Source organism: Mus caroli, chromosome 4, assembly GCF_900094665.2.
Source record: "Mus caroli chromosome 4, CAROLI_EIJ_v1.1, whole genome shotgun sequence".
Lineage (NCBI taxonomy): Eukaryota > Metazoa > Chordata > Mammalia > Rodentia > Muridae > Mus > Mus caroli.
Genome location: NC_034573.1, coordinates 59,303,563 through 59,330,325, shown reverse-complemented (window position 1 = coordinate 59,330,325; position 26,763 = coordinate 59,303,563). Strand labels below are relative to the sequence as shown.

The window sequence follows — 26,763 nt, the reverse complement described above, 5'->3', positions numbered from 1 at the left end:
CTTTATACCTCTCTATCCAGATTCTATCATCTGTAGAATATAATGATATTTCTGATTCATTCTTAACAACTGTACCAACGCATGTGTATAATAGCTTAGTAGGTATAGTAAATTGTAACCATCAAAATCAAAACACCATAAGTACTTAGTCTGAGCTGAGACATCTCTTCTTGTGACTCACCTCACAGCCTTTGACACAGTGGATCAGAGCAGGGTGGGGATACCACTGCAGACCAGCAGTGCAGACAATCCTCTGCAGAGAGATGGAGAAAGGGATCAGGTGGGTTTGGGATTGGGAGGGAACCAACTTTTGGTTGGCAGCACATTAAACCACCTCACCTCTTTTAGACTATCCAAATTCTGACCTCACTCTGGCATTTACATGAGGAAGTTGCCCAAGTACTTGCAATAACAGGAGCCCTAAGATTAAAATAATATTTGTTTTCACCATATGTGTCATAGTTCTTTATTGCTGTGGCAGGAATAAGGGTTAAGGAGAAGCAGACTTGTGGGGAAAGAAACTCAAGAAGAAAAGCCTTTTAGAAAATTCCTGTTCGACCTTTGGCTCATTGGGGACAAGGTAGGAGAAGAAGGGTCTCTCTCTCTCTCTCTCTCTCTCTCTCTCTCTCTCTCTCTCTCTCTCTTTCTCAGTGTGTGTGTGTGTGTGTGTGTGTGTGTGTGTACACATTAGTGACTATAGTAGAGACATTAGTGAAAAGTAAAGAATAAGGCTATTCCCAGTATCTCCCAGTATAAGCTCCTTCTCCCACAACAACCTTAGGATCATATTTTATTGGAACTTGTAAGATCTGTCTCTTTTTAAGAAGACAGATTTGTCTACTCTGGGTTGAGTTCTAATAAATCCAAATATCTGAGTGCAGGACTGTGATTTTGTATCTGAAGTGCTTCTCCAATGATGCTGCTGTATTATATAATTATTTGATAACAACGGGGCTTGTTCAGGAAGGAGGAAATCTGTTGTGGAGCTTCAGACTTTAAAAGAACCTTCTTGGTATCATGTTCTGCTGATGAATTCCTGAAGCTGTACACACTTTTGTTTCACAGAGAACTGGTGCTTCTGCACTGAAATACCTGTCCCATTTTGGCATCTGAAGAATCTTTATCTGTCTTCTAAATATCTCTACATCTCATTTCCTCAATGGTGCTTTTCACATCCATGTCTGACAGAACACAATCACACTCAAATACATACCTACACACACACACACACACACACACGGACACACACACAGACACACATGTTCACACACACATGTGCGTGCACACACATGGTGTATTGTTTTGGCACTAATAACTACAATCATGATAATAATATTTAAAATATATTGAGTACATTCTTAGCATCAATTATGTTGTGTATTATCTTATTTTTTTCTTACTACCAAGCTGTGAGGTAGGCATCAATCTTCTTATGATCAATCAATCATAATTTTCCTAAAGCCCATAGTTGTTTAGTGGTGGAATCCAGGATTTGACAATATCAATTATTCCATCAATGATTTTAGTTAACTTATTACATAAAATCCAATGTGACAATACTTCATAACATAGATGAACAATGAAAGATAAAGCCAAAAAGATGACATAGTATCCAGAATAGAATAATCATAAAAATCCTAAATGCCCCCTTTTAAATTTTCCCATAGAAGCCTCTCTTTTCATGTAGCATTACAACTGTTTCTTTAAGAAAATGAAATACATGCTGGTTTATGGAGCTAAAGATAGCTATAACTTAGACCAGCCATGAAAGTATGGAAGTTATATGTATGGGCAGGGATTGCTCTCCTGGATGAGTGCCAGTTGATTAATTTAATTAAGAAATGAACAGTCACATGGGCCAGAAAGTGGGAAATACATGTGACCATCCTATTCTCTCCCTGAGGGCAGACTTACATGAGAGCCAAAGTGTAATTAGTTTCTTGGCACGGCATGCTTCTAACAGAGGAAGTCACATGACCCCAGTCTAAGACTAAGTAAGGTAACTTTCTTCTCGGTTCTACAGCACGTCAGGTTCACAAATTGGATATCCTTGCCTGAGACAGTGCCTGCCCCTCATAGATTACTCAGTAAATAGCTTTGTTTCATTTTGTTTTTAATGAAGGACTGGACCCATCTCATAATAGAGATTAATTTTTTCCAGTGGACAATAATTTCTCCATTTGTCTTCCTTACTTCTTGAGTGTCAGAATATCAATGATGTCAGTCACAGTGTCTATTTTGCATAGTCTGAGTTAAAATTAATATCTTGTTCAAAAAGCATAATGTATACCCTTTCTCGCCTCTGTTGATAGGTGAACTCATGGGATTTTGCCCTACCTACCCTTCTTTTTTGAGAAAGGGTTTTAGTGTTATAGCCTAGTCTGTATCAAACTTGAAACACTCCTGCTCCAACTTTCTAAGTGTTGGAAAGATCTATGCTGCAACACCAGGGCCACTATGGAATTTGAAATAAAACATGTATGAGTAAAATTTTAGCTTGAACTGCTGGTAAAATTTTTATGCAATGTGTCCTGAAAGAGCCATCAGCTTGCTATGATGACATGTTGAGATGAGAAAATACTAAGAATGGCTTCCTAGACAAAGCAGCGAAGCTTCCTGAGAGTGGGCCTCTCTTTCAGATCTCTCTGCATTCTGCAGAGCCCAGTATGGTGCCCAACTGAGGAACCTGTGAATCGATGTCAGTGTGTTCCACATCATTTCTGTTTCTGCTGCCCAGTCATAGGGCCAAAGTGGACAAGCCCACCTGCTTTATTTCTCTGAGGAACTCTAATAAGATTTTCTTCTATGAGTCCAAGAGTTTGCTCCCAACCTAAACCCAGGGACATTGGAAAGTATTTAGTAAAAGGTTCAAGAAAAAGAAAACAGCCCTTTTAGGATCCACCAGGGACTTGATAACCATTCTGCTCTCCTTACTTGAGATCTAATTTCATCCTTCTGTAAGAGTGCGCATTGGTGTGGTTCCACAAGGTTCTGTCAGTTGAGGTTTATTTGACGTGAGTTCAGAAAAGGGACTTTTGTGCTATCTGCATGAGCCTATTTATCTTTCCAAGTATTTGGACTTTCCACTGCTACTCAAGGCTGCATACCCCACCTGTTTGCCACAGGGCCCCTCTGTGTGCTGGGGAAACCAGGAAAGTAGACTGGCAGTGAGAGCCAAAGGAGAGGGTAGACTGAATGCACCATGAATTGGGAGATCCTGTGAGGTGCCTCAAATGTTAGTCTTGTTCTTAATGTCAATGAGACATCAGGCCCAGCCAGAGTTATTCATATAAAGTCTTGCAAGAGGGCCTTCATTTTCTGCTTTGGGATGGAGGAAGATTGGACTATCTTCTCTTCATGACTGTAATTACCATCCTCACACCTCCAGCAGAACTAGAGAAACCATCAGCAAAAGTTCATAGGTTTAAGTCTTGCTTAAGAGCTGATGGGGTTTTAGAACTTGATTTGGTCAAGAAAGATCTGATATAATCAGTGAACTATGTGTTTATAATTCACTAGACTCTTGGGAGATAGTAGAAACTTTAAAGGTAAGTCCTGATTTGAGGAAGTAGAAGCTAGGACATGACTTTGAAGAGACTCTATCTTATCCCTCATTCACTCTTCTGTTGCTCTCTGACTCCTGTTTGCTATGATGTAAGCAGGTCTGAGGCATCCCATGTCCTCACCATAACATTTGACTTCTTAACTCAAGGGTTCCTGAAGCTCTGTGGCCAAGTTGCCGTGGATTGAAACTTCCAAAGCCATCAGCAAGAAATAAACACTTCCTCTTATAAGTTTGCGCAAATGTTTCTTCACAGTGGTAAAAAAGTGAATCACACAACTCCCCATCATTAGCAATCAGCCTCTATCCTCACAGCATCACTACCATCCCCACCATCATAATCACCACCAAAATCTTAGCAGAGTCACTATCAACTCAGTCAACAGCACTACCACCACCATCATCCTTGTCCTCAGCACAAAAATCTTCTCTTTAGTGAATGTTCTCCAAGAACAGTGCCTACAGCATCTCACAGACACCTCGTCAGAATTCTGAGAAAACTATTTTGACTCTGGAAACTGAAGCAATATGAAAATCAACAAGTTGTTCCAATTACATACATAGGAAGTGACCATCAACAAGTAAACCTATCTCCATCATATTTCAAGGTCTAGGCTTCTAACCCACCATTCTTCAAACACCTAAAGTTATGATTTTAAAGTATCTCCCTTTTTGACTGATGAGAAGACCAAGGTTTGGAAAGGTCGAAAAGCTGTGAGGCAGATGCAACACCAGGGAACAGCATTTACCTCACTTGGCTGTGATGTGACAAAGTGATGGAGATGATATGAAAGAGCAATAGCAAACTACATAATACATATTTCATCCATAAATAGGCATGTTTATTTCCTTTTCCTTTTTTCTATTCATCTCTTCCTTCCCTCCATTCTTTTTCTAGAAGTAATTGTAAAAACCAAAGACTTGGTCACCTGGAATAATTAGATACTTATGTTGCTAGAATAATACTTTCTGCTATGGGACACTCCTGATAGCCCTAGCAAGGGGAGGTGTATGCTAGAGAGCTTCATAAGGACAGGGGAAAATCTTCCATAATTCTAGAAACACTGTGTGGAATAAGCTTTCTCTCATCTAAAGGTTGTAAGCTAGTAGCTTCCAGGCTACACAAGCCACAGAAATGTTTGCTTTGGCATGCTAGTGTTTTAGAGAGTTGAAGTTATTCAAAGCAAAAAGATATTTTGACATTAACAAAACTTCATATTCATCACACACACACACACACACTCACGAAAATGTGGCCACACAAACCCACATTTTCACATTGCTGTATTTGGCAAGAACCAACCTCAATCTAGCAGGAGCTTTTTAACCACTATGTCCATGTTGGGAATGGAACACTGTGACCAGGTTAGTGATTAAAATGCTTGCTGTGAGAAACTGACAACCCGAGTTCCATCCCCATCACCCACAAAAGGGTAGTTCTCACTTCCTGAGCTTGTTTTCTGACTGTCACAAACCCATAGAGGAACATCACACACACACACACACCATACACATGATGATAACAATGACGATTTTCCTGCTTTCCTATAATTACTCATATCTCCTACAGCATGAGGAGATACATGCTAGATACAAGCTAGAGGTATTTCTATTATTGGGTTTGTCTCACCTCACTTTTTCTATTAGAAGAAGAGTCTGCTGTACATGTATATCTGAAGAGTTTATGATATATGTGCATCAAGGGTTATTAAAAAGGAACAACTTACTTACAAAATGGTCTCTTTCATAATATCAGTTAAGTGTGCTTATGGCTGAAACTCATAAGACATATACTATATGAATCCAATTATATGAAATACAAAAAGAAGTACCATTAACATATAAGGGTAAATACATAAACACTGGTTGCTCTGGTGATAGAGGCATCACTTGGTAAAGTTATCGGTGGTTGCCTGACTATCTGGAAAGTTTTACATTCTGCTATAGTAGTAATTACACAGGCACACATGAGCATGATAACTTACCAAGTCTCAAGCTTAATAAGGGTGTATAAATTTCATGTTAAGGAAAAGGAGGGCACTTTCTCTACACCAATAAAGTTTTCTTTTAAGTTGGGTTGTATATACAGGAGTGTCTGCTGTAGTTCTCTATCTTTCTGAGTTTCTGAAATATTTCCAGTAAACACTCCAGCTGCCAAAACTAATATGATTCTCTGTATGAAATAGCATATGGAGCCGTATGTTCAGCTAGCTTCCCCTTCTACCCCACCTGCCTGGATCTGTGTGTGCTTGAGCTTCAAACACCTCACCTGTGCCTAACTCTCATTTCAATAATGGGGGAAACTGTAATGTAGAAAAATAATAGGATTTGTTCTAGAACATGCAACATGAATATGCCATGTTATGATAATTATTTTCTCATGTTTGTGATGAGATTGCTAACAGAAGTAAAATTATGGAACTCTTTACTATTTACTGTAGCTGTGGGCTGCATGGGATTCAGGGGATGACAACCGCTTGTGTCTTTCCAACCTGGTGTTCAGTGATAAGCACTGAGGAGCCTTGATATCCTACATAGTGGGAGAGTTTACACCAGAGATCTGGGAAATGCCACAAACCAGAGCTCATACGTTTGCATGTGTATGAGTACATGCATGTGTACAGTCCTTCTTAATAAGCATTTGCCAGAGCATCCCTTACAAGCAATAAATAAATGCTTTGCCTTTGTTGTTATTCTCCATCCCGTAGGAGTGCAGAGGTAGCTACAATAAACTGCAACTTCATGGTGGGGGGATCCTTCTCTGAGATTTCATTTCCTCCACTGAAACAATAGGAGTCCAATTCCAGCCACTACATAGGGATGCTTATGTATATGGTGTGTGTGTGTGTGTGTGTGTGTGTGTGTGTGTGTGTGTGTGTGTGTGTGTGTAGGTGGGTGGATGGCAGATTAGGTACATGGCAGAGATGGATGGGAAATGACTGCTCATAGCAGGTATCTATTAAATGTCAGTTCTGGTCTCACACTCTTACCCTAGGGCAAAGGTGGGTAAATGGGAGCAGAGCCACATTTGCCACCATCCTCCTCGCAGCGGTACATGAAGCCACCTCTTAGAAGACTGAGGAGCCATTCAAATCCTCCCTGTGTCTGACTGGAGACGGCTGAACTAGCCTCCTGCTCTCCGAAGCTCTCACTGTTCAGGGGGCAAGGGTGCAGCAGAGGCCAGCATTGCTGCCTTAGTCCTGGAAGTCATCAATCTATGCCCTTCACCCCCTCACTTTTCCTACATTTTTTTTCCTTTTGTATAATGAGGCCTCCAGAGACTGGTGGGGATCTGAACCTCGTTACAGCTCTCTTGGTAGTCCAGCATCAATAAAGGCAAGCAAACCAGGGAGGGGGGTGAGGCTGTGACAGACAGCAGGTGGGCAACTCAAGAACGGGGGGCAGCTTGTGGTCTTTCAAATCCATGAATTTATTTCATGATGAATTATTACTGAACGCTTTAGTACCCAGAGTTCATAGAGGAAAAGGTAAGAATTCACTTAGTGGGTAAGAAAGGACTTAAGTAGGAACTGGGCCAAGCCTCAGTACTGAGTTTGTCAGGGAATTCTCTTGTGTAGGACGCACTCCTCTGTTTAGAAGCACGTGAGAAGTAGTGTGGGGGAAAGTGGTGGGAGTTTCTACCAGTCTGGAGTACTGATCAGTAGGTCAGGGTGCAGATCCACGTGACCTTGACCTGCTCTTCAGACTATAATCTTCAGGTTCTCTAGTGTAAACTGTGAAGCTTGGGCTGAGAGACCACCAGATTTCTGGGGTATCTTACATGTCAACAGGATCTGTGGCTACTGCTGCATGTATTCAGCTATATCAAGCACCTTGGGGAATCAGCGTGAATTAATCCCCTTAGTGATCTGGTTAAAAATGGGGAAAGGTACCCTGAGATGTAGGAGCCTAAGGTTAGGCAATAAGGGTATACTGTGTAGAAACAGAAAGAAAGGCAGATTGGGGATGATGAAAGTGTAGAAGGGAGAGGCTGAACCTGATGAAAGAGATGGGAAATGAGAGAAATTGAAACAATGTTTCAAAGTAGAATCAGGATAAAAGTAAAACAAAGGGTAAAAAAACAAAAGTAGAGGTAAGAGAGCAAGAAGAGAAAGAGGCAGAGGAAGGAGGAAATGTGGACATTGGTGTAGTTGGATAGCTGAGGGGTCTGGCCAAGTCCTCATGCTAGAGTGCTGAGTAAGCCCTTGAAGAAAGTCTTCTCTCAGCTCATTTGAGAAACAGAACACCCTGTATCAGGTTATACCAAGCTATCCAGATCTCCATCGGCAGTAGGCAGGCAGAAAGCAACTCCTGAATCTCAGGCAGAAAAGCTGGTGGCTAGAGATTGAGACTTGCCTGCCCACCCTCTGATCCTGTTGCTCCAGCTTCTCCATGGTGAGAAGTCATTCTTAAAGGGATTCATGGAAACTTCAGAAAATGTCTCAGAAAATGAGAGTAGGTCCCAAATTATCTCTGGAGCCCTCGACTGGTCAGGAAACACAAGAGGAACTAGGAAACAATGGTTGTCTTCAAGGTCAGCTTGGTAGTGGTACCACTCTAGGGCATGAACAATCATCTGTCCAGGAGCCAGACAGCCCGGCTCCATGGCAAGGTCAGAACTGTGAATAAGCGTCATGTCTGAACTGTCGTTCTGGTACACCTGAGATAGCAGATTCTGTGAGTACAGAGTACTGGCTGAGGTTTAAGTCACCCTGTATGCAGAACTCCAGGTACCTGAATACAACATGAATGCTACTAACACTAGGCTGGACTCATCACCTGTCCTGAGTATCCCATGATGGCTGCATTCCACCAAGTAAGGAAAGCATTGGAAGAAGATAGAAGAGATAGAGGCAATGTAAACTACAATTACTCAGAGGTGCTAGAAACACAAAGTAGCCCTATCCTTATGAGTACAGCAGGATCTAGTTCTACGTCCCTTACATATGTGCATTTGACTCAATGTCCTCAATAGTATACTAGGCATCTGGTAGGGAAATAAATACAAGGCTTTTAGGGGAAAACCTAATGAGGTGTACTAAAAAATTATAGATGGAAATTTGTGGTGAAAAATATCCCTCAGAAAACAGATGTGCTTGAATGAGATCCTATATAGAGAGGGATGAACTTGGATAGAGCAAAGGCACAGTAGGAGCTCAAAAATGTCTTTCTCTTCCCTGTTAGCCATAGCTAGATGCCTTAGTCACTCACCTGTACTCGTGTGGGGTTCATCCAATGGGGTATGTCACGCACTGTCAAGTTAACTGGCAGGATGATGGACTCGCTGTTATGGTCCAGGCACGAGATGGCACACTCTGACCCTAAGGGGAATTACAAGGTAAAGTAACGGCTCAGCCAGATCTCCACATACCTATGGGGGCACCATGCTCATGGTAGGCACTGTTACTCTACTTTTTTCCAGTTGATGTGGCTATCAACACAAGCAGTGGAAAGGAGAGTCACCTCGGATCCCTTTAGTTCCATTCAGCTGCCTCTGATCCATTGAGCAACCCTCACCATAGTGACTAGCCCAGAGCTTAACTTTTCAATGTGTTGACTCCACCAGAAAGCCTGTCAAATCCTCCCTACAAGCCACTCAGTGCAAAAATAGTGGGCCAAATCTTTCTAGCAAGTAACCTTTTCAATGAGCCATTCTAAACATCCCTTTACACACACACACACACACACACACACACACACACACACACACACACACACACACACAAAACACCACACCACACACAGCTTATCCAGTGCCTTCCTTGTTACCATATTAATATCGTATTCCATCTAAAAGAAAAGAGCAAATGGTTTTGCACATTTAAACCAATGTTAAGATCCATTTCACCATAACCTAGGAACACTGAGCACAGAAGAAGAGATGACTTTGATTCTGCCAGGTGGCTTTCTTATGTCATTCCACTTTCCTGAAAATCCAACACCATGTTGAGACAGGTGTCTTTGCCACCATTTCTTAGGTAGGGGAGCCAAAGCACAGGAAGTCACCTTTCTCTGCTGCCATGCAAAAGACCCAGGCTTATACACAGATCTTCTCCTAACTTTCAGGCTTGGTGTTGGGTAAGCTACAACCACATAGAAAAGTGGGAATAGAGAGGTAAAAAGAACAGTAAATAAACGAGTGTGCGCGCGCACACGCGCGCGCGCACACACACACACACAAAACCCAAGAAATGAAGACACAAGAAGATAAAAACAAATGATGACTAATGAGAATAGGGAGACAGATGTCACTGAGCTGTCAGAGGAATACTGTGGGGTACCTTATGTTACTGTGAGACCAATTCTAAAGGAGTTTGGAGAGAACAGATAAAACAAAGCTGTCATGATAAAATTATCTTGGGAAAAAAAAAGGTGTTTCCTCTGGATAATAGACAATGGTATTTTATCCCAAGAAAGGAGGAAAAGGCATGATAGGAAGAGGAAAAACTGGTTGTTCTCTGCCATTGTCTCTCCCTCCCTCTCTCCCTGTTTCTTCTGTCCTGTCTTGCTCTGGCTCCTCTTCCTAGTGCCAGATTCAGGACCAAACTGCAATGTTGTGATATATGAGCCACAGTTGGCATCATCACAGAGTGCTGGCTTCACCGGGCCCTTGCTTTTTCCTCCCAGGAAAAGGAGTGACTTCCCTTGAAGCTCACGATAGGCACACATGCATGTGGAAGGATCCAGAAAGTGTCAGAGTAACTCCCAGTGGGTCTTCAGCCACAAGTTTGACCCCTACCTTGCCCTAATATAAGGCTTATAAACAATCCCTTCTCCATAGGGAAAGGGGATTCCTGGGGCTAAATGAGAGCCACTAGACTTAAGGAATAGTAGAGGGAAAACGGATTTTCCCCTTTTCTTTCTCTGCTTCCATTGTTATTCTCCTCATACCCTCTTCTCTTTCTCCTTTCCCACTAGAGCTTCCCACCCCCTGATTAACAACTCTGTACTATCCATAGGATGAGCATCCAGGCTACCATGGGAACATGGGTTTGAAGGGACAAGAAAGCAACATAGAACTGGTATCATAGGAATTTACTCTCTTTCCTGCGTTGGCTGTATAAAAGTCCCACTGGGTGAACGACAAATCCAACTACCCATCCTTTCTTCTGTCTCTAGACTGTTCTGTCATAGATGTTCACAGACATTCAAACTCATGAGGAATAATGGAAAAGAGGAAAGGTTGGCCTTGGGATACAGCAGTCACTATTTCAGACACTGGTTGCCCCAACTGTCTAGAATGATTATGTGACCACAAGCCCTCATTTCTCCATAATTCTTCTGGTCTGATTCCCCTTAGTTTTTTGGTAAGATCTTGATCAGAGAGAGCATACTGAATCCTTGCTATATTTTGACCCTGGCGGGAGCTAGTACCATAAAAACTGTGGAGGAGTGCTGGTGCTCGCTCTAAGTTCAGATGGCAACAAATTCTGCTCTTTGACTTTCTGACTTTCTGTGTTATCATCTTCAAAAAGAAATGGAGAACCAATAGGCACCATCTATATCCAGCCACAGACCTTTTTGCTTTGGACACACAATGATAATTCTCAGCATGTTTCATAAAGAACATGTTGGCTTTGTATATGTTCAGATGACCTTCTGTGCCAGACAGCCCTGGAAATATTCCTATAAATCACAATGGCCCTAAGTAAGGCCATTCAATTCCCTGGAAGTCACACTTTGGTTAATTAGGAAATCATCTTAATGAGGTAAGATGCCTTTAAATCAGGTTCTATATGCTCTAAATTTCCCCCACAGAAACCAGGTACACACATACAAACTGAAGATTGAAAAAGCCATTTATTCTCTAAAGGCAGCCAGGAAGAGAGGTGAGCCTTTGGAGTAAGTCAAACCTTAGGACTTGGGCAAGTTCCCCTGTCCATTCAAGGTTTTATCTCTCATCTGTTAAAGTTGGTTAAAAGGATCAGCAATGATGCCCTTTTGGGAACCAGAGTTTGACCAGCATCAAGTGCTCTTGAGTGCTCTGCATAAGGTATATTCTACAATTCAACATGAAAACAGCCACAGTTGATCCTGTATGCTGTCAAACTTCCTGCTCTGTGGTTTCTTGGTTTCAGTTTCTTCTCCCTAGAAAATGTGACAAAGTCTAGCAAATCTGTGGCTAAGCATCAGTTCCTATGAGTACTTCTCTATCCCAGTTGGTCATTGACAGCTTTTCTGTACCATAGCTGCACTCATTTGCCCACCATATATTATATAGTATAACCAGGATCCTGTTCATGAGTTCATTGGTGGGAAGACAGAGTTTGTTTCACTCTTCTCTGTGTCTCTCACAGAGTCAGGTTTCATATGGATATAAGCTCAGAAATACACCAGGCATTAGCCTAGGCTCATGAACGAACACACATATGCCACTGTTCCCCATCTAGACTCATCTTACCTATGGCATAGCCATCAGGACACTGCAATTTGAGGTTACTGTTGAGTTGGTTTGGGGCTGAGCACTGGCCTTGCATCTCTCGGCAGACGTGGAAGGAACCGCTCCAAGTGCCATCTTTCCGGCAGTGAATGATATTGCTCCCACGGCCCTGAACACCAGAGAAACACTCTTAGGACATGACAGACTCCAGCTGTGCAAAAGGACATGTATCTCAAAATGAAAGATGCCATTTCAATGCGTCATTTCCCCCACAGGCTAAAATTGTTCCAAATAACTTGTTTCTAATAGCTAAATCCCAGTCATCTTGAAACAGGGGTATTGTGAGTACCTTATGGAGAAACTGAGGACTCAGATAACAAAGAAACTTACTCTAGTCTTCCCATACCAAGTAATTCCAAGGTTTACTCATTTCTAGAATAATGATCTTTGGGAAATTCCAATTGGACTAATTATGCTTTCTATTTGTTCTACATTATTGCTGTTTACGTTGAGAAAACCATCATCTACTCTCTATATCCAGACAACAAAATCTAAGAGTCAGGCAGGGCATTCAAAAAACTGGTAGCCGTGCACTGCATTTTCTTTCCTTTTTAGATCCAGGAAAGCAACCCAGGTGAGAAGCTTTCTCTTCCAAGGTACTTCCAACTATGATGGCCACAAGAGGGTTCAGAGCGGGTTGTGTGTATCTCTACTTTTGGCTCTTTAAGGTAAGCAACAGTTCACTTCTCATTCTTCTGTAAGTAAGTAAGTAAGTAAGTAAGTAAGTAAGTAAGTAAGTAAGTAAGTAAGAGAGTGCAGTTTAAAGGCAGATCCTTTCTCTATGGCCCACTCAACATGTGAAACCATAGCAGACCAGAAATTTGATGGGGCTCCCAGAAGGCAAAAAAGAAATGGAAGGACATTCCTGAAAGAGAGAAGTGCAGGCACAAATGCAGGACAGGGCAGTGACCATGGCCAAGGAAGGTGTGGTTCTGCTGAGCCATGAGGGCGGGGTAAAGCAGAGCAGAGTGCAGCAGGTGTGACTCTTTGATGCTGGCTTCAGGAGACTGGATTCTCCAGAACAAGTGGAGAACTACCATTTCCGGATGGATCAAGAGGCTCTGCAGGAGCGTGGAGACTGCTTTGACTCAGCACCCCTGTATCCTCAGAGCCTGCATGTAATGTAGGCCACTCAGTCTGTTACTTGCCTCTCTGCAGATGCTTAGCTAAAGATGGGATGGGGAGTAGTTTTTTGTTGCTTTTTAACTAATAAGGAAATAAATGGGCTCATGGCCAGAAAAAAAGAAAATAAAGGCATAAACGTCTAAATGAATGAGGGAATAAACAGTTAATGTCTGGGAGATAGAACGTGAAAGGGCTGATATGGACCGAAGCTGCCTTGTCTTTAAACACACATACACACACACACACACACACACACACACACACACACACATACAACCAGCTGCAGAGAAAGGGGACCCTCTTGAGGTCTATCCTGGGCCAGCAGGAGGTGGGCACCATTGCAAGAGAAGCATATATAGAAGAATGTGGCCCATCTGAGATTGCAGTTAGGTGAAAACTAAGAGGGCCTCTTTAAGTGGCTTGTTGTGGGCTTGTGGCAAGCTTATGCAGTTTCATGGGACTTTAGAGAACTTGAACTTTCCCTCTTGGAGCCCCAAGCTCTAAGCCCCATGATTGTGCTGCGTCCTCAGGGGAGTAGGAAATTGACCCCAATTTCCTGGATCCTTGGCCTGGGACTCTGATGCATTTGGCCTCCAGCCTCTCAAGACCTGCAGACCTCAGCACTACATGGGCCAGAGTTGGCTGAGGAGCAAGGCTTGCAGCAGAGGATGTATTAGAGCTAATTGGAAACTACTCAGGGAGTTTCAAGTCCCAGAGGCCTCACTGTGGAAGGTGGGAACATAAGGTACTGGTCTTCCTTTCTCAAGACTCCCCCTCTCTCTCCTTCTTCTGTTTGGTTCATCTGGCGCTTTCTCTGACTAAATCTGCCTTAAAAATACGGCACCCACCTGCTAAGACACTTTAGCCTTCAGAAGAAGGCAAGCATGTGGGCTAGCACTCCCATAGCTTCCATATGGAGCACAGAGATTTCTAGCCCCACATCTTAGCTATACAATGTGCCCTTCATTCGCATCAAGTAAACATATCATTCCCTTGTCTGCATCTCTGGCTTGCCACACTTCACACCTTTGCTTTTTCTGTTCCCTCTAAATGGCAGCTTTGCAGGAGCTTCTAGATGCTCTAGTCTCTGCTAGGGCCACTTCCTGTAGCGCTCAGCACTCGATGACCGTCTGACAGTGAGGATATCCTTGCTGACTACTCTGTCTAATTTGAGCACAAATGAGCCAATGTGGTTGAGCATCCAATCTGAGAGCACTACTTCTGTGGGTGTTGTCAGGGAACCAAACCAAGTGAGTGTGTTTTGTTCCAAATGTACAAGCCAAGTCCCAGCAGAAGACATGACTTTACCTGCTAAAGTGAAATTTTGAACAAGAGAACTGTGCATCCTTTACCAAAACTGCATTCCTCTCTGTACTTATGTATGTCTATAAAAGTCATGTTCCACTCTCTTTATACCCCCTATCTATTTAGCCAAGAAAGCCACATAGAGCTGAAGTTGTTTACAACTATATTATTGGAACTATGGCATGCTCAATGTTCTAAAAAATTATTTTAACTACTGAGTGGAAGAGAAACCATATCCTATGTCAAATCTGAAAACTCAGGCTCACTACAGGAAAGAAACGAGGAATGCATGCTATAGTAATGGTTTTAACTGCACCAGTTCAAATGTTAGCTCTACAATAGTCCAGCTCTAGGACCTGAGAGAGTTTATTCATGTACTCGTGTTTCTGTTTCTTCAATTGTTAAGGGGCATGGAGTCTTCAGCCTAAAGGAGTCATCATGGCATCCAAGTGGTCAGTTTATGGAGGTATTTAAGATCTAACATACGTGCACAGAGCTATGCATTAACCATGGCTCCTAACTTCCCTGCTGCAATCACAATCTCTAGGGAACTTGGGAATCAAGGCAACCCTTTGTGCCTTACCTACCTTGGAAAGGGAACAAACAAAGGGGAAAGGCAATGGGTAGAGGGAAAAATAACTCAGAACATGGCAAAGGGCTGTTATATCATCAAAGTCACCCAGAGGCAGGTGGCAGGGGACAGAGTGAGCATCAGATATGGAAGTCTGGATCTACCATATCCTTCCTACTTCTATAAAACAGCACACTCCCCCTTACCTCAGGAATCTTTCCATGTCTGCATGTGTAAGTAGAACAGAAATGTCCAATGTATTTATGTGAAAGAATCAGTATGAAGCAACCATGCAAATGTCATGAGTATCTCTAGGAGTAAGGGTGGGTTGGGAAAAAAATTTCTTGTGCTGTTAATTTGGTTTGAGACCTGGCTCTGCTGGTAACTTGTGTGGCTTTCCTTTCTGGGTGTCAGCGGAGCCACCTGTAAGCTAAGTGAGTGGGTTGCATGGTAGTCTCTGAGCGTTTGCCAAAGTCAAATAGCACATGAATACTGCAATTTCTCTCTCTTTCTCAAGGTAACCCTGAAACAAGAAACTGTTTCTGCACCCATAGACTATATCACCATGGAGTTCTGCATCCATGGCAGAGCTCGTTTAGTCTGAGCCAGCTCTATGCTATCATGCATAAAGGACTACATAGTCACCCTCTGTCTTCCCAACAAGTAAATGGGTAAGCTGTTGATTCTACTCTTCTCCTTCTTGTTTTACGGGAATTCCTGCTGAGTTCTGGAGCTCCATTATTAGTTGTACTACTTGGCCCATGTAGCCTTTGTCTTCTCATGCTTCAAGTGTCTGCCATAGACCCTGATCCTCTCCAAAGACTGACAACTCCTCTAGTCAGTTGCAAAACTCATGCAGAGCTTTTCACTATGTCCTGGGACTACATTATCTCTCCACACATTCAATACCTTCTAAGTTCCATTAACTCAAGAGAGGATTAGCACTTCTTATTTCTTGCCAGCTGTCTGGAGAACAAACTTCACCCTTTGCCACCAGCCTGCCCAGGAAGTGTCTGGTGACAGTGAAAGAGAATGGCTGAGTAGTCTCAATACCACCTACAGACTCAGAGTTATAGGCAAAGATTTAGATGCTGTAGGTCTTTCTTCTGTGTCTGTAGAGTGGCAAGATGATTTCTTTTGGGGGAGACGGTGGGGGTTGTTTTGAACTACCAGAATGAAAAAAAAAATCTGTTAACACCAGTCTGGCACCCTTAAACTCCTCACATTAAAAATCAATGTTATGATTATTTAGGCTACCCAACATGATGTAATGGGACAGGAACACTCTACACATCAGAACTGAAATGTCGAATATGTAAGTATAAGTATGAGTATGTCCATTTAAATGTGAACTATGAGGCCCGATATGATAGCTCACACCTAAAATCTCAGCACTGAGGAGGCAAGGGAAGAAGGGCTGTCATGAGTTCAAAGGAGGCCTGCCTGGACTACACAGTGAGAGAGTGTATCAAAAAAAAAAAAATAGGAAAAATAACGTGGTTGAGAAAAGGTTTCATGTTTCATACAGCCGAGGCTTGCTTCAAACTCACTGTGTAGTCAAGGCTAGCCTTGAACTGCCAATCTTTCTTCCTCCACTTCCCACACAGGTCTACTTCACATGTTTAAAAATGTTGTAATATTAAGTGTAGTATAATATTTAACTACCTATACATTATAACCATATTCTAAATACTTCAGTGACATGTGTCTGGAGACACAGAACAGATCTGGTAGACACAGATTCTATTTGGTCAAGTTAAGAAGTTTCCACACAGCTCAGATGGTTAAGTGCCACTTTTGTGACTTTGGGGGAGGTAGCCAGCATAGGGCTATCTTCCAATCTATTGCCTGTGTTTTTAGGAACTCTCTAGAAGCTTAAATAAGCATCAGAGAGCTCTCTACTGCTATGACCATAAAAGCAAACTAGTCTATTTGTACTTTTCTGGGGGCTGATGCTTACTGTGGCATATGTACACTCCCCAAACCTCTCTGAATTTACCCACATCTATTCCCTGCTATCACCAATAAATTGTGAGGCAGGCTTTGTTATTTCTCCTCAGGTTACACACAGGGAAACCGAAGCTTGATGGATTAAGTAATTTGTCCCTCAGTCAAGGGGTAGGGTGGTAAAGCCAGCATTTGAACTCAGGTCTCACATCCTGCTGGCTCCCTTGGAGGACACAACGAAGTGGAATTTTAAAAATGCTGCCAGTAGTAGCAGTGGACGGAGTATGAGACTCTCCCCTGTCGTAGCCTCTGCCCTTCCATGCCAGGATCTGTAGCTTGTTTGGAAAACTAAGAATCTCTGTTCCATATAAGCCACTGGATTCAAGAAGCATGGGCCTTGCGTTCCTGCTGTGTTTACAGGCAGCAAGAGGGAATCTGAGGTGAACACTGGCGTTGGCTCTCAGGCCCTTGGTCTGAGGGTAGAGGAAATTCATTCTTAGTACAAACTAGAAACGTCAATTGTGTAAAGAGCCCATTTGGCACACACCCCCTCATTCTTTGAGCTGACAAGCCATACCCTGCTCCTTCGAGTCTAGCCCTCTCCACCCACTGCCAAACAGCAACACTCCAGTCCTCTGATGAATTTACATTTTCCTCTCCTTTAAATACAAACTGCCCATGAAAGCTACTTGGCAGGTGGCAGGCAGACTGGGTTTCAGTTTGATAACATGGCCATGGCCAGAATATTATTTGGCTCAGGGATCACTGTTACCAACAATTCTATGTGAGGGAGTGAAAGGGAAGTTGATCAGTCTTTGAAAGTCCCTGCTTATTCCAGGACTCCTGCTTCCTAGATGTTAGAGGACCCACATGGTTCCTAGGAATGACTCCCAGGAGTGACCACCAGCATCCTAGAGTACCCTAGACACCCGTGAATGTATGATGCTCAAGACTTGGAGGCAATGCCTACTAAAGTCAGCTTATCCACAGAAGGGGCACCCAGCTCCTAATTTGTCTGTCACTTCCTACTGACCTACTAGGTGCCTAGCACGGTACTAAGTGCTGAAGGCATACAGTCATTGAAAGGGGGCAGTAGAAGACTTTACAGCCTCGTATAGGACCACTGTGACATAAATCAGAAATTTAGCATGGGTGGCTGCTGCTATGAGTTGATAGCCTGAGGGAGATACAGCTGAGTCCAGGTGTGGAGGGGACCTGCAGAGGACTCTTAGAAGAGGGATTACTCAAAGGGAAGAATCTCTGAACCCAATAGGTTTGTAGAGAGAAATTGCAGTTCGGAGGTCTTACAAAAGGAGATTCTGGAAGTCCTGCTTCTCAGAAAGGTGGATGACAAGTAGTCAGGCATCTAGACCAAATGAGGAAAGTGCTTACCAGAGATTCATAGATAGGATAGGGAATCTGGATCTTCTGGGGGTGGAAACAGCATCTGAAATACTGCCTAATAGGTTGGATTTTATCCCTAGGAAACAAAAAGATGCTGGCCCAGAAGGGCTTGAAGGCAAAGACTTGGGATGACAAGGAAAGACATGATCAAGAGGCTGCGCAGTGGGGAAGGGGGCACGGACTGTGGTGTTTGCTTTTTTAATTAGGGTACTTGCTTTGGGTACTTTAGAAACAGCCCTAGGGGGTAGTTTGGGAAGACCGAGTAGGTTTGGGAGTAGCTTAAATGTGGAAAAGGGAAGAAAGAGATGCTAAGGGTGTTAGTTTAGGATTTGGCGGCTAATAAATAATAAATAAAGAACAGTGAGCAACTATAGTCCAGCTTCCCCTGGCTGGTGACCCTCACACACCCATGAGTGGCAGAGCTAGCCCTGTCAAATCTGAGTGGTGGGTTTTGTGGAAATGGGGTTCTGTGGAAATGGGGGGACTTCTGCATTCTTTTCAATTTTCATTTTGCTTTTGGGCCTCCCTACTTGTCCATCTGGGTAGTAGAGGTTGGATATCGAAGCTGAAGTGTGTGTGTGTGTGTGTATGTGTGTGTGTGTGTGTGTGTGTGTGTGTGTGTGTGTGTGTGTTTTCACAAAGTCCCTTCAAGCAGAGGCAGGCAGGAGCTCTAGACTTACTCTTTAGATACATCTGGCTTGAGATAAAACTCAAAGCCATGCTAGCCCCTTCCGTTCTCCTTTGTTCCACCCTGTACTCTGAAGTGTTCTCCCAACCTTCTGAAACCCCTGTTTATAGGCTTCCAGGGCCAACTGATGTCTGCTGATCATGACTGCCTTGTGCCTGTAAAAGCTTTAAGAAAAACGTGGATGTAGAAGTGGGCAGAGCTGATCAAAGTCCTAGACACTCCTATAAGAATGACATAACAGATCAACCTTAACTGCTAAGAGGGTATACATGTGTTTCTTTAACATTTCTCAATAAGTGTCTAATAGTTCTAATGCTTAAAAAAATCTCAAAGCTAAGAATCTCTGAATAAGACAGGTTTGTAGAGAGAAAATACAGTTAGGAGATCTTAGAAAAGAAGATACTGGAAGTCCCACTTCTCAGTTTCTGCAATGGTGATATTGTCATTTTATAAGCTTTACTGTAGAGACAGAGCCCCCTAAGATAGCAGCTGTTTAGTAGAGAGAAGAAGGCTGTGATCTAAGGTTTTAGTGGGCTTACCTGGGAGGCATCACTGTCTTCACACTTGATCCTACACTCACTATTGAACTGGAAGCCATTAGTGCATTGGTAGAGCCCATGGAATTTGGGTGGAGGTGGGTCACAAGTCACCGGCACACAAGTTCCCTCTTGCCAGCTGCCATCTTGAGTACATTGAGTCTTGAAAGCACGTCTTCAGGAGAGATGAAAGAATAATTATTGTAAGGATCACAGGGCTTGAACCTGAGCACTAACAGGGCACCTACCATTGTCTTTGTATTCATCATCCGCTGGCTGTATGAAGGATGCAAGAGACATGCATGATAGAGACCCTTACAGAAAGCAACAAAGGGTCAAAATGCAGAGCTATGGAGCCCCATGCCAAGTGATACATCTGCAATACAACTCCTGCATCTAAGGCTCAGTGGTGCAGAAACAGAGAGGAAAAAGCTGTAAAACCGGAGGAACAGGAAGTTGCTATCATATTTTTGTCTCCTAGAAATATCAAGCTAGCACCATGAACTCCCATCAACATGATTGCTTAAAAATAACCTAAACAAGGATGGTACCAATAGACTGCTAACATTTAAAGGGCAAGCTTATGACCTAAAGAATGCTGAAAGCAGGAGAAATAATATTCTTCCTATAAATGCAGATAGCTATATAGACAGAGATGTGTGTATGTAATGTTGTATTAACTGAACAGACCATAATTTATATACATACATATATATTACATAAATATATATACATATAATGTATATATATACACATATGTACTTAACAAAAATAATCATCATAAATTTGGAAAGAGCAAGGGAATATAACATGGGCAGGTATTAGAGAGATGAAAGGGAAAGAGAAAGAAAGAAATCGTATAATTATGTAATGATCTCTAATAATAACAATAAAGAATGAAGGAAACTGTATCCATTGAACAACATTGTTGGAGGTGGGTACCAAATGAGGTTTGGGACGAACCTCAATCCCCATAAGCCCCTTGTCTTCTCTTTTTTTCCAGTGTGTATTGATGGGTATCTGTACAATGGCGACACAAAGACTCAGTATTTCTTGAGCAAGTACTTTGGGCAAGGCATTTTTGCCACTTTTTCTGCATCATGACAACACTGTGTGGTAACTTACAGTCTTCATATTGCTGCCCAAAAAAACCAGGAGGCCTGAGAAAAATAAGCCACTACCCTGATGAAATACCTACTCTTCCATGTCTTTTCTATAGGACAGCATGGGAGAAGACTACTTGGTATGGCCTCCAGCAAAGCTGAAAACATTTCCTTCCAAAGAGCTAGCCAGACCTGACTGTCCTCCTTCTTAAGGTCTATGGCTATGACCCAAGCAGCACTTACTTCTTGGACTTCCGAGATGAGCCAGGCACGTGGTATCCAGGTTTACACTTGTACTTGCAGAAGGAGCCCACCTTGTGCTTGTTCTCTCGACACCTCGCTGTCTGTAGGTCCGCATTGGGAACTGGAGGTGGGGCGAGGCACATGAGCTCACACAAGGCCTCTGGGAAGGACCACAGTCCATCTTCCATACAGGTCAGAAAGCTGTTGTTGCCTGGAAGACACAGGCAGACAGGGTTAGTAGAAGAATGAGTCCTGAGACATCTAAGATAACGCATGAGCTGCCTGGATTTTAACCAATATGTGGTCCCTCGGGATCCCTGGTTAGAATTCCAATGCCTTCCTCTAAGAATTCAGTATCTCTGGAGTATGCTGGGCAGTTGTTACAAAGCAGGCATCCATGGAAGTTAGACTTAACACCCCCCCTTTTTTTTTTACAGCGCATTAAAATCCAAACCATTCTGCACCTCATATGCTGCACAGACAGAAACAAAACAAAACAAAACAAAGCAAAAAAAAAAAAAACAAAAAACAAAAACAAAAAACCCTTCCTTGGCCCTGCAATCCCTGTGCCCTGCAGGTGAGTGTCTTTGCCTGAGACAGTGGGACCAGCCTAAATGGTGTCAGCCCTAATAACAGAGACCTTTGTGACCAAGGGGTATCTCTGGAACTGGGCCTTGTTCTTGTCCTGGCTTCCTCATACCTGGATGTGACAATACCATCCTTTTAGGAGGATAATTTTTATTTTATTTATTTTTTTATTCAGAACCCAGTTCTCCGGGAAGTTCTGCCAGAGAAGTTGAGAGAGCATTACTTCCGGCCACAAGGGCCAGCCAGCTCTTACAGAGTGCTGATTGCCTTCAGGTTTGACTGATGGGGGTCAGTGAAGATAAAAGTAAAAGCCAGAAGTGAGGCTTTTCATTGCCAGCTCATGTATTATGAAGGCATAACCATTCCCAAACTCAAGGCAATTAGAGGAGGACCTGCAATGGGTGTTTCTCCACTGCTTCTCTTCTGATTGGTTAATACCAAATGGGGTTTGCAGCTAGTGCTGGGAGCACATGGGAGTCTCTGGACTTGAGGCAGAGCAGGGAGACCATCAGTGACAGGAAGAAAACTGACTTTTATTGAGCAGTTACTATGCACAGAGTGCTTTTGAAATGCAGGGTGCGTAGCAGGCTAATTCTCATTTCCAAAAGGAGGGGATAGATTGATCAAGCTCTTACAGCTTGTGAGTATCAAAAAACCCAAAAAGTTCAAAACCAAGTTTGTCTAACTACAGATAGAGTTGTTTATACAATAAGGTTGTGTCTATATGTTCAGCAAAAACCTTTATTTTTCCACACAGGATGGCCCAACCTTAATTTTTGTGTCCATAGGAAGAATGGAGGATTTTTTTGCCTTTCCAAAACTCAGTAGATTAAATTACAGTGACACTCTTAAAAAGCATCTATCAAAGTGCCCTTAGTGCCCTTGCTTGCTCATTGACCGATATCCTTCCTTCCTCCCTCTCTGTTAACATCACACTTACACAAGAATGTCGGACAGGACACATGTTAGATGCACAGTGACCTACAATCCTTCAGCCAACTTCAGTTTAGTGCTTGTGGCATAACGGATACTTTATATGTTAGAAGCAAAGCAATGTATGAAACAAGACAAAAAAATTCCATGCATGCAGTGCTTATAATCTAATGGTTATGAAGGAACATGACAAATTATCATCAAATATGAATTAGCTAGTATTCTTGATGGTGGTAGCAAGTACCACCTAGGATAAAAATGAAGAAAGGAGGAAGATGAGAATTGTTTTTGCAATTTTATGTTCACTCCTGAGTCTCCTCTTACCATTAATTTCCTGTGAGTCACTGCCTTGTCAGTATTGTTCATCTGGAGGACGTGAGACACAGTGTTTGCAAACCCCACAGAAAATGCACATGGTAAGCTATACTACCATAACTAGATCGTTTCCATTCCCATGGAAAGAGAAAAGAGTGAAAGGGTGATTCATTGAGCTTTCATCAAAGCAAAGGAACTTCCAGAGCAACAGGGCCAGAACTTCCCTATATTGTTGTGGGGATTAGTTATTGTGGCAAGGTGTTTGGGAATGCCAGATGTATCTATCATTAGTTTGATGAGAATGGTGCCCTTTCCAAACTGCTCAAGGGTGATAGAATATCTACCACTAAAGTGTGAGTATTTTTACCAAAGTGTTGTGGCTGTATCAGCTTCGAATGCTATAAACTGTTAAATGAAGGGTGTAGTTCTTTGTTGTGAGAGGATATGAAGATTGCAGACTGTTAACCAAGAGGAAAGAATCAAACAGAAAATGGCCATTCTAGGAGAGAGCGAATAGGAGTTACCAGACAGTGCTGAACGAATGAGCAGGGTAGAGCAGGACTGTGATTCAGAGCCGTGGATATGTTCCCCACCCTCACAACCAGTCTAGAAGTGCAGGCAATGGACTCTGCAGGATCTGGATTTCCAGCCCCTAGCTATCTATCCTTCTTCCTGCATTTACCCAGTGGCTCTGAAGAAAGCACTGTATGGCATATACACTCTGCGCCTTTGAAAATGGCCCATATACTCTGAAGGATGTTTACTACAATGAGGGATTTTTGGTTTTGGTCACAAATACGTACTTTTAAAACATGCACAAAAGAACATGGAGTTAATGCTGCTGGTATCGGCATCAAACCAGTTACTGTTGGAGGATGGATAGACTATCTAGAGTTTTGACCACTCAGGCATGTTCTAATCTCTCCTTCTAAATTCCTCATATACAATTAGCTCACATTGTTTCTATGTTTAACTGGCTGTAGAAGAGACACTTATAACCTCATCAGTACCATACCCTCCCTCTTCTTATCCCCCCACCTGTGCTTTCTGGAGAATGTGACTAAAATCATAAAATGAAGTGAAGGCTGACATTTCTAGCACAGTATGAAAGTATAGATATCAGACACTAGGTTCTCACCAGTTGGGGTACTCTGTCATTTCATTTGTTCATTGTTTTTAATTTTTTAGGATTTATTTATTTTTATGTGTGTACAATTTTATTCTAATTTATTGTATTAGTATTTTGCCTGCAACTATGTGTGTATGTATGATGTATATCCCTAGTGCCTGTGTAGTGCAGAACAGGGTGTTATATCTCTATAACTGGAGTTATAGGTGCTTATGAACCATTATGTGGGGTTTGGGAATCTAATCTGGGTGCTCTGCAAAAGCTGAAAGTGTTCTTAACTGTTCTTCAAGACACTGTTCATCTTGTAAAGCTTGATGTTTAACTATTTCATTTATTTTTTGAGATTATCATCTAATTATAACATTTCCCTCTTCTCGTTCTCCCCCCAACACCCGTATACATATATCCCTCCTTGCTCTTTTTAAAAATAATGACATGTTTTCTTTAATTATTGTTACAGACTTAGATGTATATATATATATATATATATATATATATATATATATATACACACACATATATATATATATATATATATATATATATATATATNACACACACATATATATATATATGTACATATATATATATATATGATCTTTTAAAGTCAGCAAATTAGTCTTGCTTAGCCTGTCTCCAAACATGTTTTAGGAACTTCCCCTCTCTAATGTGGTGGTAGTGGTTGGTTGGGGTTTATTTTGTTTTGTCTTTTTCATGTTTGTATATAGTGTGGTCCCTGTTGAGGCCCTAAGATAAGGGTCTATGTTTTGCTCATTCTTTATTTCCAAGGCCTAGTTTACTGTCCAGTATACAGTAATTCTCCAATTTCCATTTGTTGCATGAATGAAGCATTATGAATTTATTTGTGATTTTGAAAGAGTTGTTCAGCCTCTCTAATCCTAATCAAAACCTACTTCTGAGTTCTTAGTCAACTTTTTAAGTTGAACATTTTAAGATGTGGAAGGATGCAGATCCCTCACAGTTTGCAGAGAACAAGAATTCAGTTTGCTGGACTAGAATGAGGACAAGCAAGCTTTCCAAAGGCTATGACTGCTACAATTGCAAAGATATTCCCTTTCATTGTTCTTGGTGAGGATCAGACACTAACAGAAGTTACAGAAGAAATGATAGGATAGGGGGTGTGGGGGACTCAGTGGGGCAGGAAACAGGGCACAAAGGACTTTAGGTTGATTTCTCAAAAGTAATACATGAGAGTCAGCTATGTATGGACCTTGAAAAAGAAAGGAAGAAGGTGAAAGATTCAGAGAGGTAACAAAAGAAACAGCTAATTTTCTAAATGTATACCTCTAAGCTACAGGGATCCCAAGAACTTAAAGCTACATCAGACTTGGCACTCCCAGAAGGTCTGTCAGACACTTCATCCATAGAATATCTACTAATGAACCTGTCCAAAGAAAAACTGCAAAAAGTCATTCAATGAAAGGCTTATAGAGTAAAGAATTCAGAGCAGTGGCAGATCAGGTACACAGGTAGACGCTACCACCCACCTAGCTTCTCACCTTACATGTAGATTCCCTTACTAATGTAACCCAGTTTTCTTTCCAAATATTAAAAAGGAAGAAGAATGTCCTATAAGGCAGTTGTTTTCAGGGATCATTGATAGAAAATCCTTCTTAAGATGGAAAATAAAGGAATCCAGAACACTGCTTATGTCTGTGCAAACATGGATGGAGGAAGGCAAGTGTGAGACATAGGAAGACATAGGCTCTTTGATGGCAAGCACTCCTAAGCTTATCTGTTAAGTAGGTCTGTGGTGGGTCACAGGAGCAACATTGCTCAGCTAAGATCAAACAGCTGGCAAAGGACAAAACCAGTAGTATCTGGGGTTTCTTATTTTTAACTTATTACTGCATCTTGTGTATTTCTTACTCATGTGCATAGGTATATGTGTGATATGTGTGGGTACATGTATGTCACCATATGGAAGTTATCAGGTTCTTTGCTGGATCCAACATGGAACTTTCTGATTCTACAGTCATTACTTCCCGTATCCCCTCCCCCATACACACACGAGATAGTGTAAGTGAAGTACCATCAAGAACCTCCAAGTGAGAGTGCAACTCATCCAGTCCTTGCTGCCAGCAGGCCCAAGTAGGAAGCTCAGAACAAGGATCTCTGGGCAAGATACTGCTGATAACCAAGCTACGTGGACTACCAGCTGGTCCTCACAGACCGCTGTGGAAAGTCAAGGTGTTTCCCTGAATTTTCAATCGATGGGCAAAATGCGAGTTCCTATGAAAGCACCCTTCTATAGCAATGTCCATTTGCTTCATGCATAGTCACATAAACAGTGGCAGAAAGATTTGCTTAATGATTTGCCATTCTGAGAGCTTTAAGAACCAATGCTAATTTATTTGGATTCTTTTTGCATGGGCCTCTAATTAAGAGAGGTATGATTTTCTTGTTATTAATACACCCTACATCTTTTTTTGTTTGTTTGTTTGTTTTGTTTTGTTTTTTTGAGACAGGGTTTCTCTGTATAGTACTAGCTGTCCTGGAACTCACTTTGTAGACCAGGGTAGCCTCGAACTCAGAAATCTGCTTGCCTCTGCCTCCCAAGTGCTGGGATTAAAGGCATGTGCCACCACTGCCCTGCTTACACCCTACATCTTACTGACAGACAGAGCCATCTAATGGGATTGGATTGTTTAGATTCTATCAGGAGTTCTCAACCTGTGGTTGCAACCCCTCGGGACAACCATTTGATAGTTTCATTCTTTTCTTCCCCTCTTATCTTTAATTCTAATCTTCATAGAATCTCAAATGAAAATTCTATATCTATCTTACTCAAATCTTTGATAGAAAATGAGGAGGAGCTATGGGATGAAGCCCGGTTGCACTTTTGCTTTTCTT

The 26,763-nt window shown here is 42.1% G+C and overlaps 1 protein-coding gene across 1 annotated transcript in view; it reads right to left on the bottom strand.

The window, feature by feature from the left end:
• Pappa (pappalysin 1) overlaps positions 1 to 26,763 on the bottom strand; it is a 225,968-nt gene that overhangs the window by 15,664 nt on the left and 183,541 nt on the right. Inside the window, exons 16-20 of the mRNA XM_021160402.1 lie at positions 20,925 to 21,135; positions 19,582 to 19,753; positions 11,964 to 12,111; positions 8,774 to 8,883; positions 182 to 253 (exon numbers count right to left, since the gene is read on the bottom strand). Of these exons, the coding sequence (XP_021016061.1) occupies positions 182 to 253; positions 8,774 to 8,883; positions 11,964 to 12,111; positions 19,582 to 19,753; positions 20,925 to 21,135 (713 nt within the window). The remainder of the gene's footprint in view (positions 1 to 181; positions 254 to 8,773; positions 8,884 to 11,963; positions 12,112 to 19,581; positions 19,754 to 20,924; positions 21,136 to 26,763) is intronic.